The sequence below is a fragment of the Schistocerca gregaria genome, chromosome 4 (assembly GCF_023897955.1).
Source record: "Schistocerca gregaria isolate iqSchGreg1 chromosome 4, iqSchGreg1.2, whole genome shotgun sequence".
NCBI classification, from domain to species: Eukaryota; Metazoa; Arthropoda; class Insecta; order Orthoptera; family Acrididae; genus Schistocerca; species Schistocerca gregaria.
In genome coordinates this window covers 198583919-198601720 of record NC_064923.1, presented here as the reverse complement: position 1 = coordinate 198601720, position 17802 = coordinate 198583919, and the positions used below count along the sequence as shown (strand labels likewise).

At 37.6% G+C, this 17802-nt stretch overlaps 1 protein-coding gene across 2 annotated transcripts in view; it reads left to right on the top strand.

The window, feature by feature from the left end:
- The window catches only part of LOC126268142 (nucleolar complex protein 3 homolog), a 100568-nt gene that overhangs the window by 60416 nt on the left and 22350 nt on the right, over positions 1 to 17802 (top strand). For both annotated transcript variants that reach the window (XM_049973673.1, XM_049973674.1), the window contains exons 7-9: positions 6330 to 6530; positions 6614 to 6802; positions 12074 to 12255. In XM_049973673.1, coding sequence (XP_049829630.1) covers positions 6330 to 6530; positions 6614 to 6802; positions 12074 to 12255 — 572 coding nt within the window. The remainder of the gene's footprint in view (positions 1 to 6329; positions 6531 to 6613; positions 6803 to 12073; positions 12256 to 17802) is intronic.

The following is a 17802-nucleotide window of genomic DNA, read 5'->3' as shown; positions in this document are numbered from 1 at the left end:
CCTGCTTTGTTTCTGTGCAAAATGTCTCTTTCCCTTGCAGAAATTAAGCATATATAATTTCCCTAAGCACTAAATGAACTTCATTCAGAATCTCTACCACTAGTTAGAAAGACAGTATTTTCCGTTTACTCAAATATAATCCTGCAGACAAGGATATTAATTAACCAGAGTACTTAATGATCATTGATTTTGTTTCTTGTAATTTAATCTGTAATGATTACCCCAAAATGTAGTAATTTATCTAATTTAGAAGACAATATTAACATACTTTTCAAAATGTCTTATTTTGTTGTTATTTTATCTAAATTATGTACCTTAGTTTTTTGATAATAACTTGAAAAATTATGGTTTTGAAAATTTGGAGTGGGAGGATCCTTTAGAGAATTCCTCATGGTGTGGTAAATTCAATTGTCTGACTTTTACTTCATTCAGAATTTCATAATATGTAATTATGCTTATTAGTCAGCTTGCAGGTTCTCTGATGGACACAAGAGGCAGCTGGTTGCACGTTTCCTTTGCCCTGCCTCAATAGGCGTCACTTGTGGCAAAATTCTTGCATTAGGGCATACTGTAGTGCTGAAAATGATTGGTGGGTAACCATTACGAAAATTGGTGGCTAATGTCTGACCTTATTTGCCACATGCTGTGTAGTTCAGAGAAAATCCATTGCTGAAAATGGAACAGGTGGCTTTTGTTTTTGATTTTATCATTTTAAAAGTGAAAATACCTGTAGAAAATAAACTGACAACATTTAAATTGCTGTCATGTATTAAAATGTAATTACTGTTCAAAACATCATTTCAGTGCCACTGCTCCTACTCAGGTAGTGAATATACAAAGTTCTAAAGTACTCCTACATGTTAGGTTTGTTGTTCATGTGAGGTTCCATTAAATCTACAAGTTGAGTCCTAATAGATTTGGAACTATAATAAGTGTTTAATTCATCTATCAATTTAAGGGATTCCTGATGGAAAAGTAGTGTATAATTTCAATGCATTTGGCATGTCAGGTACTTGTAGCACTCAAGAGGGAATGGTCCAGTCCAAAATGTCGTAACCCATCCCAAAATTTTGTACAGAAAGAAAAAAACCAAAAGAAATGAACTGTCAAAATTTAAAAAAATCTTGAAAATTGCTAAATTCTTAGTGCACCATGCAGCTTGAGCAGAGCTGTAGCAGACTGAGCATGTGCAACACAGAAGGCACATATCCTGGCTAGATGGTCCATCAGTAAACAAATAGCACGACAAAATGTGATCATATTTTACAAAGCAAATTTCCGTGTTCTGTTGGTAGTTTCACTGACATGATTGTTCTGTTTGTATTCACTCAAATGTGCAACTCATTTAATATCCATAGTCATTCCCAGTTGCTTTGCATGATCAACAACTGTTAATAATGTATATGAAATTGAATCAGTGTTTATTGTGTTTTCTTCATAAATATTCTTGTGATAACACATATCCTTGTGCAAATTCCAGAGTTTTACAGGAATGTGAAAGCGTGTTAAATTTCACAGTCTTGATCAGGTGAAATATGAAGAACACGGTATGAAATCAGAATCACCTATTTCTCCTGAACACCTTCAAGAGTGTTATTTGCTGTTTAATTTCTTAGACATTCGTACAAATGGTGTCAACATTTTTTTTTAAAAAAAACTGTAGAAACGTTATAAGAAATAGGAAATATCTGTGACAGTTCTGTGAATATTGTACTTCAAATGATGATAGCAGTGCCAGTAAGAGTCCAGAACAAGAATAAGTTTAATAATGTGCAAAACCTATTTCATTTCAAACAACTTGAATATTAATTGCATAAATGGAAGAAAGAATTACATGAAGAAAGAAATATGCTCAAAAATGAAACTCGAAAAAAGTGAAAGAAAAAGTAGTCAAAAGATTTAGAACTGTTCTTGAGAAACATTATACCATTACCAATGGAGATCTATGAGAATAGGCCCGCCAAATTGTAAGTGAGTTGAACACTGCTGATTTCGATGCTTCTTTGACCTAGTTAAGCAGATCCTAGAAATCGTACAGAATAGGTGGTCAGATAACTACAAATTTTGCTTCATAAACTTACACAGGAGAGGCTATTAACAGGCATCATTATAGAAAAATTTTTTGCTGACATGAAGGCAAGGCTTACTGTTATCCCCGCAACTGCTGTATATAATGCTGATCAGTCAGGTTTCATGGAAATACTGTGTGCAAACTGTGCTATCATTGTGGTGTGGAAAAAGACAGAGTCAGTTGTGCAATCGATGAACGCTGTGACACTTATGTATACCATAGGCCAGTGATAAATATGAGTGAAATATTGTTTCTGAAGATTTGTACTTGCTTTCAGAAATCTCAAGGCAAATTATGACCAAAAATTAAAAAAATGGACTGTTTAGTTGCAAAAATCTTGTAATCGACATATCAAAACCTGAGAAATTGGGAAAGAATAAATTTCAACAATTCATTCAAAATGTCTTCTTACCAGCTACAGAAAACAATGCCTTGCTTTCTTCTAGACTCATGGATGGTAGATAGTGACACTTGTGTCTTTGAGAGCAACACAGAGTCCACCTGGTACAATTAATGTGATTCAGCCTCTTGATAATTTTTTTTTTTTTGACAGGGTAAAGCATTTCTCAGGAAATTGTCAAACAATACAATTTCAGATAGCTCTTTGTCATTACAGGTTTATCAAGAGAACAGTATTCTTTAACTTAAGTAATTATCAGTTTGTTTCACCATGTTTTATGAATTTAATCGAGTGTGCTTTGTTTGCAGCACAACATGAAGAAAAATGGCTAGGACATTTCTTACTCCATCCCAGTTCTGTGTTAATAAAGCCAGTAATTACTTTCATGTGCCTAAATGCACTAATTTTTTTGTCAAGTATTTCTGGTGCAAGGAAAATTTTTGTTTTCTTCAGTCTGTACACACTCCATGTATTTATGACAACTATAGGGGATAAACAAGGAACTATCTCATTGTTACTAAAATGAACAGTATTAAAAATTATCATAAGAACTATGTTACAAAATATTGTAAATGATGTATTGGTAAGAAATATTTCATTTCAACAAATTAGTGTCCCACTTGATGGAAGTCAGCTGTGTGACATCAGGCATTTCAGATTTTTTCCCCTCTGTTAGTCACCTTTGTAAGAATTCCACCAGCAACAGTTTAGCTGTTGTGGACTGGAAGTTATTCAAAAAATTAATGATCTGTGACTTTTTTGGTATGGTTTAAGTGCTTAAAACTTGCATTGTGTGCACCCTGGATTTTTGAGCTACATGGTGCTAAGCGCTCTTTGTCATGGCTGCAGTTCTTTGTGCAGCAAAACTGTATACCTTCACTTAAAAAAACTTTTCATGTCTCTTAGCAGTTACAAATTTGACCATGCATTTCTTTTTGTGTATCCTTCCTATATACAAAAAGTCATGGTAGGTTTTGACATATCGGGACGGTCCAGTCCCTTGTCGGTTCTGTTTAGGGAAAAATGACTTATGAAAAATGCATTCCACAACTCGTGTACACTACATTTTTTGTCTCGAGGTGTGCATTGTATAAGCTGGATACATAAGAAAATTTAGGTCTCTGAATTGATCCACTTACTAGTATTTCCACAACTACAGTGGAAATTAAAGAGTGTATTCACATGCCTCCAAACTGTTTTCTATTAATGTAGAAAAAAAAACTACAATGATGACTGAAAACTCCTGAGCTTGAGAGACTCTGAGCTATGTCCTCAGCAACAGAGAGATGGTTCCTGATACCAGGTAAGGTGATGTGCATCTTCAAGTGTGCTTTAGTTTCTCAAAATTCCATAGAATGACTGCTGGAAGGTTTCTTTCAAAACTACATGTCCAGTCAACTTGTGCTCCAGCTTGCCATGCCATCAGTTGAACATGAAATCCTAACCACACCTTAAACACACACACACACACACACACACACACACACACACACACACACACACACACACACACACGACCCCTTCCCTTACATATTCCTCATTGCTTTCAGAAGTATCAGTTTGAAAGCTGATTAGATCACTACAAGAATTTATGAAAGAGTTGTTGTTGTTGTGGTCTTCAGTCCTGAGACTGGTTTGATGCAGCTCTCCATGCTACTCTATCCTGTGCAAGCTTCTTCATCTCCCAGTACTTACTACAACCTACATCTTTCTGAATCTGCTTAGTGTATTTATCTCTTGGTCTCCCTCTACGATTTTTACCCTCCACGCTGCCCTCCAATGCTAAATTTGTGATCCCTTGATGCCTCAGAACATGTCCTACCAACCGGTCCCTTCTTTTTGTCAAGTTGTGCCACAAACTCCTCTTCTCCCCAGTTCTATTTAATACCTCCTCATTGGTTATGTGATCTACCCATCTAATCTTAAGCATTCTTCTGTAGCAACACATTTCGAAAGCTTCTATTCTCTTCTTGTCCAAACTATTTATTGTCCATGTTTCACTTCCGTACATGGCTACACTCCATACAAATACTTTCAGAAACGACTTCCTGACACTTAAATCTATACTCTATGTTAACAAATTTCTCTTCTTCAGAAACGCTTTCCTTGCCATTGCCAGTCTACATTTTATATCCTGTCTACTTCGACCATCATCAGTTATTTTACTCCCCAAATAGCAAAACTCCTTTACTACTTTAAGTGTCTCATTTCCTAATCTAACTCCCTCAGCATCACCTGACTTAATTCAACTACATTCCATTATCCTCGTTTTGCTTTTGTTGATGTTCATCTTATATCCTCCTTTCAATACACTGTCCATTCTGTTCAAGTGCTCTTCCAAGTCCTTTGCTGTCTCTGACAGAATTACGATGTCATCGGCGAACCTCAAAGTTTTTATTTCTTGTCCATGAATTTTAATACCTACTCCGAATTTTCTTTTGTTTCCTTTATTTCTTGCTCAATATACAGATTGAATAACATCGGGGAGAGGCTACTACCCTGTCTCACTCCCTTCCCAGCCACTGCTTCCCTTTCATGTCCCTCGACTCTTATACCTGCCATCTGGTTTCTGTACAAATTGTAAATAGCCTTTTGCTCCCTGTATTTTACCCCTGCCACCTTCAGAATTTGAAAGAGGGTATTCCAGTCAATGTTGTCAAAAGCTTTCTCTAAGTCTACAAATGCTAGAAACGTAGGTTTGCCTTTTCTTAATCTTTCTTCTAAGATAAGTCATAAGGTTAGTATTGCCTCACGTGTTCCAACATTTCTACGGAAGCCAAACTGATCTTCCCCCAGGTCCGCTTCTACCAGTTTTTCCATTCGTTTGTAAAGAATTCGCGTTAGTATTTTGCAGTTGTGACTTATTAGACTGATAGTTCGGTAATTTTCACATCTGTCAACACCTGCTTTCTTTGGGATTGGAATTATTATATTCTTCTTGAAGTCTGAGGGTACTTCGCCTGTCTCATACATATTGCTCACCAGATGGTAGAGTTTTGTCATGACTAGCTCTCCCAAGGCTGTCAGTAGTTCTAAAGGAATGTTGTCTAATCCCAGGGCCTTGTTTCGACTCAGGTCTTTCAGTGCTCTGTCAAACTCTTCATGCAGTATTATATCTCCCATTTCATCTTCATCTACATCCTCTTCCATTTCCATAATGTTGTCCTCAAGTACATCGCCCTTGTATAGTCCCTCTATATACTCCTTCCACCTTTCTGCTTTCCCTTCTTTGCTTAGAACTGGGTTTCCATCTGAGCTCTTAATATTCATACAAGTGGTCCTCTTTTCAACAAAGGTCTCTTTAATTTTCCTGTACGCAGTATCTATCTTACCCTTAGTGAGATAAGCCTCTACATCCTTACATTTGTCTTCTAGCCATCCCTGCTTAGCCATTTTGCACGTCCTGTCGATCTCATTTTTGAGACGTTTGTATTCCTTTTTGGCTGCTTCATTTACTGCATTTTTATATTTTCTCCTTTCATCAATTAAATTCAATATGAAAGAGTGGGAAGTCATATTTTTCATGAAAGGCCCGATAAGTAATTTGTTTTCCACAGACATGAACATTATTGGCTCTGAATACTTACTTTCAGTTGTAAGATTAATTACACACTACATATGGATTTCTCCAGCTGTAAATTTTTTAAAAGTAATATAGAATATGATTATGTGGCTATTAGTAAAATCAAATTAGGGGGTATGCATTCCTTATACAGACAGCTTGTGAATAAAAGTGTTTAGTAAAAAAGTTAAGTTGGAAACATGGCAAAATAAAATTTATTGTTTTATTTCACTGGAACAGTGTTCATAGTGGAAAAACATAATATAGCATAAAATGTTCTCCCTCTTTTGTTCCAGCAAGAGATTGCACTTGGAAAGCTTTCAGTACAATGTTTGTGTGAGCTTTTGGTTGCTCACCCATATTTCAATTTTTCACGAAATCTTGCACAGATGATAATTCCGTTTCTCAATCATCGTTTCTCTGATGTTCGTGAAAAAGTAGCAGAAGCAGTAAAAACTGTTCTGAAGGAAGATAAAAAGGGGGAAATTTCCCTTGATGTAAGTGAATGGAAAACACACAATAAACCACTTCATTTGAAAAGTTATTCACACATTCAGTTCTGCTATCTGCTCTGTTTCAGATAGTTCGACGCATAAATCATCTGGTAAAATCTCGTTCACATTCTGTTCATGTTGAGGTTCTTGGTGTTTTACTTAGCCTTCGAATCAAGGATGTGAACCTGGACAAGGAAAAAGAAGACTTCATAAAGCAGAAAAAATTTAAGACACACAGGCAAAAACTGCTGACCATGTCCAAGAGAGAGAGAAAGGTAGGTAGGTTCTTGTTATGTATTGCAAATAATTTGAAAAATAAACATTATTTTATTTAGAAAAAAGGAAAAGTAACTGTAATACATAATGAGGACTATTGGTTGGAAAAAACTTTGAGGTGCACAGATAAATGACGACACTGGAACTTTGATTTTACATTCTCCCATTTTACATTTTTCACAATTATATGCCAATAATTTCCAGTTTCTGTAAAAAACAAACCATAATATCAATGCTAAAAATTCCCCTGTTTTACATTTCTTCCTAGTAAGGTTTATCTCAATTTTACACTCTTACTCAACGTCTCACTTGTCTTCTTCCCTTTTTCTCCCTGTTGATGTTTAATGCGACTGAATGAGTTATAAATGACACAAAGGGCAGACGTTTTGCACTGTGGGTGGTGATAGAGTTAAGAGAATATTTTAGGCTATTGCAGAGTGGAGAGACATGAGAGAAGAATTGCTGACGTAATCCACGATCGGCATTGCCAGCACATCGTGCAGTGTTTAGCTGCTCTGCACAATTATCATACAACTACTGCTAGGTTGCAGCAGCAATGGGGGAAAAAAAACACAGTTGACATGAAGTGTTTGGGACTGATGAAGGGGCCCAGCCACCACATTTTCTTGTGCCAGCAATAACTCATAACACATAACTAATAACACATAACTCTAACTCATTCTCATCTTTCTGCATGTGTTTACAATGTGCCGTGTTCAGCAACAGTATCAATCATCAAACTTTTAAATTCAATCACTGAGTCTTGAAGAATATGTTCAGTCCGACTCAAGGAAACATCAGCGGCTTCCAGCTAGTGAGCTCTTATTGGCTGATGACTTGTTATGTCACTCAGTAACCAGCACAGCCACCACACCAGACAAACACATGTAAAATGAACTCACCACTTTGTTTGAATCACTACATAATAAGTTTACAGACCTCAGCCTATGAAACCTTTCAAATTCCTAAAGTACTGCATTCTAAAGTATAAAGAGGCACAAAACCTATAAATCAGTGTCAATGCAAGAATTTTATTCTTCTCCTCCTAGGTAGCAATTTTACCAACATTTGTAACGTCAACTGACATAACCAAATCACAAATCCATAAACAAACAAGAAAGAAATTTCAAAATTTTACATCACGTAACAGATCTATTAACAAAGAAAGGATGGTTTTGCCATTAGTAATACTGAAGGTTACGTAATTGAAAAAAACCATCATCTTTGCTAATTAGATATGAAGTAATTGAGCCATTTCCCAACACACTTTTGCCACAAATTATATCTTAAAACATGCAGTTTTGAGGGTTCTGTCATTTTATGTTTACCTCAAAAATAGCAAAAATTTATAGCCTACATGGCGAAATAAACTGAAAACTGAAATATGGCAAAACCTACCGGATTACATCATCTTGGATGTTATTAACATCTTGGATGTTTGTTTACACTTACAGCCAATAGCTGTATAGCATTAATGCAATGGCCTCTTGCATACATAGTGATAAACAACAAGCTTACTTGGGGGGGTCTGCATGCTCTGCACCATTATATAACTCTTTGATGACTTGGAGTAACTAATTCACACATGCCACCTAGTGGGAATGTTGGAAACTAACAGTGTTAGGCAGCAATAAAAGCTTTAAAGATATAGTGCATTCATTGCTGTATCAAACATTTCTGTAGTTATTTACAATTTTTGTAATTAAAGATTAGTATTACATATCGAATTTATGAACACCCTGTATTGTGGTGTGATTTTAACTTTTTCTACAAAACATGTTCCATTTTTGCTGATCTCCTTATAATCTGGTAGTGGGTAGTTAAATGACAAGCAGGAGCTCATTATTTGCAGAGAGAAACCCAGTGTCTAGCTTAAGCTGACATTCCATAACAATCCAACAAAATTCTAATCAGGTGAGCTCATTAGCAATACATTGTTTACATGAAATCATTGTTCCACATAATATGCAAGATGTATGCTGCACTGATGCACACAGTGTCCCACCTTGAATGGGTCCTTGTGTGATACATTAATTAATTAAGCAATAAGGTTGACTTTTTTTCCAGTGTCATGGTGTCAACATATACTACAACAAAATACCTTGGCTCATAGTAAAGATTACCACATGGTGAAGGGTCCACCTCCAAGATTCACTCTGTTCATTACCAAACAGAATGAAAGATTTTTTGAAAAATTCATGGTGCAAATTACTATTAGCCTCATTGTTGTCATTATTTATTACAGTTGTCCTACTAGGCTCATTCACAAGCAGATTTGGTTTGTGATCTGAGAGAATATCAAATTGAGGTACCAGATCAAAACCCCTTTTTGTGCTATCATGTACTGGAACGCATCAACCAGTATTCTGCTTGTGCTTTTGTTTTCTTAAGTCACACACTGAAATGAAGCATCATATATTTCCTCTTACACTTTTGAAATGTGTTGTGCCATCCCATAACTGATCTCACTGTTGTGCCACCCCTCAGCTGATTTCAGCCTCAGCAAATATACTCTTGTTTATCAGTGTTATACCTCCCTGTTCTACTATTACTACCTTTACCAGGAACACAGATAATATTCCTGTGGTGTATTATAGCAACTAGATTACTTCAGGAGAAGACTGAGCAGATACTACAACACACCTACAAATCATTGGTAATTTGTTAAAACTTGAAAATGGTAGATACTTAACTTTGATAACATTTGGTGTCCACAGAGATGACATATTTGATACTGTCATTGACACTTATAACATTTAACACCTCCTCATTGTGGAATGATACGCTCATAAGAATACATTTTTCTTTATACAGTTCTGAATAACTATGCTATTCGCATGCAGCCTGATCTGTGCTAAGGTGATACTGTTGGCGTTTGCGATGATTACAAGTCTTTATTGAGTATGTAAGAGACAGGACGATTACAAAGACAATGGGGTATTACATAGAGACTGGACTGAGCAGCATTGTGCTGAGACATGAATAACTTTCCAGCTGCAGGGGCATTAGGCAAAACATAAGGGAATATCTACGCCAATGTCTCCAATCCGTTGATGGGTGATAGCAACTGTCTTTACTTGGGGTGCACTCATGAGGTACCAACTTGTGCATGAGACCTTGTTCTGCTGGCAACACCACAGTTTCTATGTAAACGGTTCAAAAGAGCCATTTTCTCAGTAATCTCTCAGAAAATGCAATCTCACTCCAGACAAATAGCAGTTTGGGCCTTTAATATGTACTTGTCAATCCCCTGCTGTCTGATAGCAGTATTTTTTTTAAAGATTGTTTTATTATTGACTATTCTTTCATATGAAAATGTTCTCAGTTGCTTAAATTAATATACACAAAAAATACCATTGTGTGATTATGCATAAAGAAACAACTGCTACTGACAAACTTTTACGATAATATGGATATTTGTACAACTGGGATGGATTGTGGTTTTTGTCAGTCCTCTTGGCTAAGATGATCCATTCATTATGGTGTTGTTAACGGTAACCCTGCATGCCAATTTTCTTGTTCTTTATAAGAGTTAGTCCTTCGTTACTCGTATTTAATTTTAAATGTTGTGGGAAGGTTCTTGTAGAATTAGGGAGACTACTCGCCAAAAAGCAGAAGTACTGAGTTGTCAATAGGCACATACAAAAGAAAGAAAACTTGCTAGATTTCGAGTTATCTCTGACAAGCTAGATCAAAATAAATACGGAAAACATACATACTCACGCCTGTGCCTCTACATGATGCTGGCTGGACTAACAGTGCCAATGGTTCATTTCTCGGTAGGTGGACTGTGGACTGATTGCAGTGGGGGTAGTGTTGGATGGAATGGGGAGAGAGAGAGAGAGAGAGAGAGAGAGAGAGACCCACTCTTTACCCACCCCATCGAACACAACCCCTACCACAACCAATCCCACAACCAAGAAACTTAGTCCCGGGGGAGGGGGGATGTTCAAAGCGTACATCTGGGCATGCTCTTGTGTATTTTATTTTACTCAAGCTCATCAAAGGATAACTCTGAAAGCTAGTAGTAAGTTTTCTTTCTATTGTGTGTGCCTTTTGATTTTATGTTGATAACTCAGTAGTTAACCTCGCCAAGAGACATAGTCTTTCTGCCACAACGTTTCACTAATTATTGATAACTAATTGTCAATAAGTAACTAAACTGCATCTGGCTTCAACATATCCATTTCTCCTTTTGAAATATCTAACCCAACTATTTGTTTAAGGAATCTGACATTCCAGACTCCAACATTAGAATGTAAAATTTGTTTTGATCATACGACAGCATCCTCCCTAGTAGTCCCCAGCTGGAGATCTCGTGAATATTTTACTTCAGAGGATGCCAACATCTTTAAACCTTACAGTACAGCTGCATATCATCAGGAAAATTAATTGCCGAAGTTTCCCCTTTGCTTTTACAGTCGTTCACAGTACATACTTAGCAGGCCTAGCAAGGTACCCCACTTATGTGATTTCATGTAAGGTATTTTTATTTGAAGCCATTTTGACTATTTTTCTTCCATGACTGTATAAAGAAATGTGTAAAGGTTTTTTTTAAAATTACCGCTACCAGTCACAAACTTTGTCAACTATCGTATTACTTATTTATTTAGTGACATGTTTCGAGGCAATACCTTATCTTCAGGCTAAATGGCATTAAAAAACAACTTTACACTAAGGTCGTACTGATGTTACATAGTCTTTTTGTAAATTCTGTGGTCATCCTGTGGAAGAAGAGAAAACCTAGTAAGAGGCGACGTCACTTTGGAAGCTGGAATTCACTCATGTTGAATGTGTTTTTAACAGAAAGATAAACATATTTACAGTTTTGATATATTTATATACTCTCATAATATAAATGTTAAGCAAGTTATTTATTGCAAATTAATGGTTTGTGTACATGTAGAAGCGCAAAAATTCTGACACAGAACTGATGAAGTGTGTTTTGTAGATTGAAACATCACCTGCTAGGTTTGAAGCATAGATGTTCCATCAGTAGTTTTGTCCTTAAACTGATATAAAAGTAAGGTGCAGTTAAGCAATTAACAAGTGTGGGTCTCAAAACTGCAACTACAGTTCCATGCCCTGTTGGTACTTCAGGAGCAAACTGTTTGCAATTGACCTCAACTAAGGTGTGGTGCATTTCAACTACTGTGCAAGTCCCTCAGAGTCAAAGGGTTAATGTTTAAGGCAGTGTTCCCACTTTTAGTACTATTTTGTGGAACTATTTGTGTGTAACCTTACCTTGCTCATTTTCTTCTCTGATATAGAAAAGCAAGAAGCTGGAAGAACTGGAAAAGGAATTGTTAGAAACCAAAGCTGAAGAGAATGTCCAATCTAAGCAGCAGAATCTTACAGAAGTTACAAAAACTGTGTTTACAATTTATTTCCGTGTGCTGAAGCAGGCGCCATCGTCAAAGCTGCTGAGTGTCACACTGGAGGGCCTTGCTAGGTAAAAGTAATGGTATTTGTAACCAGAAAATCATCTCATGTGTGGTAATGTAAAATTGTTGAATAAATATATAGCAAAAATGATGCACTAAATCATAACATAGTATGTCATTTTTCAGTTTGAAGAAACATTGAACAGTGGGAATCAGGGTGTATACACCCCAGGACAACTGGGAAATCTAGGAAAAGCTCGGGAATTTTTTCATTTGGGAGAAATCTTGGAAAAATGTGTAAATATCGTACGTTTCTGGGAATTTTTCATTATTTTAGTTTTCAGTTATTTTTTTCTAATTTTGACTGGTAAGAACAGATAACTCTTAGGAAGGATTTTACTGTAGCCCACTACTATTGAATAATACTGCAGCAGTAAAAAGTAAATGAGAGAATAACACCAAAATAAAACTTTTGTTGCAAAGAAAATGAGCCATTTACAACAAAAAGAAAAGAAGAGAACAGAAAAGAACAGAAAAAAAACCACTGTTCACACACAAGCCTCTGCTGACAGCAGAAAGCTTCAAACACTATTCAATACTTCATAACAACAAACTGCTTTCAATGCATCTTTTTCACGAGTCTTGTTTCAATGAACATGACGCCACAACTGTTTACATTTGTAACATATCATAGGAAAACATTGAAAATGGTGGTTTGAAAAGTGTTACTTGCAAAGTAAATTTCCTTTCATGCAGTGACATTCGGGTAAGGGGTGAGAAAGAAGAGGAAGTGGGAGGATACAAGGTCTACCTGTCAGGAGTCAAAGCAGGAATAGCACAATGGTGTGTAGGGCTTTACATCAGGAAAGAAATGGAACCCAGCGTAGTTGCAATAAGGTATGTAAACGAACGACTGATGTGGATAGATTTGACAGTGGCTAGCAAGAAAATTATAATTGTGTCAGTATATTCGCATTGTGAAGGGACAGATCAAGATAAGATGTATAGTTTTTATGAGGCATTCAGTGATGTAGTTGTTAGAGTAAAGGACAAGGACAGTGTTCTGCTCATGGATGATTTTAACGCCAAGATTGGAAATCGAACAGAAGGATATGAAAAGGTTATGGGTAAATTTGGAGAGGATATGGAGGCCAACAGGAACGGGAAACAACTCATGGATTTCTGTGCCAGTATGGGCTTAGTATCACAAACTCCTTTTTTAAACACAAGAACATTCACCGGTATACTTGGGAAGGCAGGGGAACCAGATCTGGCATTGACTATATAATAACAGATCAGGAATTCAGGAAGGCTGCGAGGGACACACATGTATTCAGGGGATTCTTTGATGACACTGATCATTATTTAATCTGCAGTGAAATTGGGATTGTGAAGCCAAAAGTGCAGGAGTTCAGGTCCATATGTAGGAGGATAAGAGTGGAGAAACTTCAGGATAAGGAAATCAGGCACAAGTACATAACAGCGATCTCAGAAAGGTACCAGTTAGTTCAATGTAGTCAATTACAGTCATTGGAAAAGGAATGGACAAGGTACACGGACACAGTACTAGAAGTGGCTAAAGAATGTCTTGGAACAGTAGTGTGTAAAAGTAGGATGAAGCAAACAGCTGGTGGATTGACACAGTCAAGGCAGCCTGTAAAAGGAAAAAGAAGTATCAAAAACGGCTACATACTAGAACTCAGGTAGACAGAGAAAGTTATGTTGAAGAAAGAAACAAAGCCAAGCAGATAATTCCAGTATCCAAGCAGAAATCTTGGGAAGACTTTGGAAACAGGTTGGATACTATGTGTCAAGCTGCTGGAAAACCATTCTGGAGTGTAATTAGCAGTCTTCGAAAGAGAGGTAAGAAGGAAATGACAAGTATTTTGGACAGGTCAGGAAAACTGCTGGTGAATCTTGTGGATGCCTTGGGCAGATGGAGGGAATATTTTGAAGAGTTGCTCAAAGTAGGTAAAAATACGATCAGCAGTGTTTCAGATTTCGAGGTAGAATGGGGTAGGAATGATGATGGAAATAGGATCACATTTGAGGAAGTGGAGAAAATGGTCAATAGATTGCAGTGCAATAAAGCAGCTGGGGTGGATGAAATTAAGTCGGAACTCATCAAATACAGTGGAACGTTGGGTCTTAAATGGCTACACAGAATAATTGAAATGGCCTGGGAGTCGGGATAGGTTCCATCAGACTGGACAAAAGCAGTAATCACACCAATCTTTAAACATGGAAACAGAAAAGATTGTAACAACTACAGACGTATCTCTTTAATCAGCGTTGTGGGTAAAATCTTCTCAGGTATTGTTGAAAGGAAAGTGCGAGTATTAGTTGAGGACCAATTGGATGAAAATCAGCGTGGGTTTAGGCCTCTTAGAGGTTGTCAGGACCAGATCTTCAGCTTACGGCAAATAATGGAGAAGTGTTATGAGTGGAACAGGGGACTGTATCTATGCTTTGTAGATCTAGAAAAGGCATATGACCGGGTTCCTAGGAGGAAGTTACTGTCTGTCCTACGAGATTATGGAATAGGAGGCAAACTTTTGCAAGCAATTAAAGGTCTTTACATGGATAGTCAACAGCAGTGAGAGTTGATGGTAAATTGAGTTCATGGTTCAGAGTAGTTTCAGGGGTAAGACAAGGCTGCAACCTGTCTCCACTGTTGTTCATATTATTTATGGATCATATGTTGAAAACAATAGACTGGCTGGGTGAGATTAAGATATGTGAACACAAAATAAGCGGTCTTGCATATGCGGATGACTTAGTTGTGATGGCAGATTCGATTGAAAGTTTGCGAAGTAATATTTCAGTGCTAGATCAGAAATGTAAGGACTATGGTATGAAGATTATCATCTCCAAAACGAAAGTAATGTCAGTGGAAAAGAAATATAAACGGATTGAGTGCCAAATAGGAGGAGCAAAGTTAGAACAGGTGGATGGTTTCAAGTATTTAGGATGCATATTCTCACAGGATGGCAACATAGTGAAAGAACTGGAAGCGAGGTGTAGCAAAGCTAATGCAGTGAACGCTCAGCTACGATCTACTCTCTTCTGCAAGAAGGAAGTCAGTACCAAGACTAAGTTATCTGTGCACCGTTCAATCTTTCAACCAACTTTGTTGTATGGGAGCGAAAGCTGGATGGATTCAGGTTACCTTATCAACAAGGTTGAGGTTACGGATATGAAAGTATCTAGGATGATTGCAGGTACTAGTAATGGGAACAATGGCAGGAGGGTGTCCACAATGAGGAAATCAAAGAGAAACTGGAAATGAACTCTATAGATGTAGCAGTCAGGATGAACAGGCTTAGATGGTGGGGTCATGTTACACGCATGGAAGAAGCAAGGTTACCCAAGAGACTCATGGGTTCAGCAGTAGAGGGTAGGAGGAGTCGGGGCAGACCAAGGAGAAGGTACCTGGATTCAGTTAAGAATGATTTTGAAGTTATAGGTTTAACATCAGAAGAGGCACCAATGTTAACACTGAATAGGGGATCATGGAGGAATTTTATAAGGGGGGCTATGCTCCAGACTAAATGCTGAAAGGCATAATCAGTCTTAAATGGTGATGATGATGATGCAGGATGAATTACATTAGATCTGAGAATGTGCGATGAACTTCACAAATCACGGAACATTAGACTCTCATTCAAAACTTAACAGTGAAGACCAGCCACTTGGAGACCAGCTATTTTGTCGTTACTTAATATTTTACTGGCACATTTGTGTTCGATACAAGGGTAATCCCAAAAGTAAGGTCTTCTATTTTTTTATAAGTACAGAACTCTGTTTGTATGGCAGTTGGTCAAACTGTTATGAAAAGTGCTTTACGCGCTGTGTGTAAACATGCACACGCCGCGCTTGGATGTTACTGCCAAGTGCAAATTGTGTACAGTTATTTGGTTTCTTGAACGCAAAGGGCACTGCGCCAGTTGAAATCCATCGCCAGTTGACGGAAGTGTATGGCGAGCCGTGCATGGATGTCAAAAATGTTCGTAAGTAGCGTAGAAAGTTTGCAGCTGTTTGGACCAAAATTCACAACGAACAAAGGAGCGGGAGACTGTCAGTTTCTGAGGAAACAGTGTTGAAGATCTGCAGATCACCCTAGATGATCTCTGCACGTTGGTTCCTGAGGTTTCCCAAAGCACCACTCACAGAATTTTAACGTAATCATTGAACTACCGGAAGGTGTGCGCAAGATGGGTGCCACACATACTGGCTGAGGACCACATGCGGCAACGAGTTGATGCTTTCTGCGCATTTGTTCACCACCTTGCAGCCAAGCAGGACAACTTCCTGGACTCAGTTGCCACGGGTGACGGAACGTGGGCATACCACTTTACACCTGAGACCAAGCAACAATCACACCACTGGCGGCATCTTTCTTCATCAAAGTCGCGGAGATTCAAACAAACACAATCTGCCAGTAAAGTCATGACAACCATTTTTTGGGATCGGGAAGGGGTATTGTTGGTCAACTTTATGCTCCCTGGTACCACCATTAATGCTGACAGGTACTGTGAGACTCTGAAAAAACTCAAACGGGCAATTCAGAACTGGAGAAGAGGAATATTGAGCAAGGCGGTACACATTCTCCATGACAACGTTTGCCCACACAATGCTCGGCAAACCGTTGCTCTCCTGTAACAGTTTCAGTGGAACATAATTACCCATACACCCTATAGTCTTGACTTGGCACCCAGTGACTATCACCTGTTCCCTAGGTTAAAAGAACATTTGGCCAGAAAACGATTCAGCTCCAATGACAAGGTCAAAGAAGAGGTTCATAACTTTCTGAACAGCATGGCAGCGAACTGGTATGACATAGGCATACAAAAACTGCCACAGCATCTACAAAAATACATCAATAGAAATGGTGATTATGTTGAAAAATAGATAAATGTTCAAGCTGTAAACTGATGTAAACCATTGTAGAAATAAACAGCTCTATATGTACTTATAAAAAAAATGGGAGACTTTACTTTTGGGATTACCCTCGTACATCTTAAGGGGTAACACACATTAAAAAAGACCATGTTTCATGGTTTGTTTTTGTATTTATTTTTGTTCTTTAATAGATTACAAACTACGCAATAAGGATGACAAAAAGTATTATTATCCTTCAGCTGCTGCAATTTAAGCTGCATCATCATCTTAGGACCCTGCCTAATCCCAACCTCGGGGCATGGGGGAGGGGGGGGGGAGCAAAAAAATTTTGATAACTAGTATTATATGTCAAAGCTTAGCTTTTCGTGTAACTATGCTGTATGTATATTAATTTAAAAACTTTTCCTATTTGTATGTTTGTACTACTTAAATTGATATTGCTATTGGCTGACTACATAACGTGTCTTGTGCTCTGAACATCTACTGTCATTGGCTGGCAAGATCACGTGACATGAGCTATGATTAGCCGACAGTCTCAATTTCAGTGCTTCAGAAGCTGCCATGCTGAATCTGGAAGAATTCCTGTTTATACATTCGTAATGCAAAAATATGCAATCTAAATGTTGCCATGCATCAAAGAGCTTTGCAAAATGTTGTTTTTAGCTGGATTTTGTATCCTAAAGTACCGGGAAGTTCTATGCCAGCGTATAAAA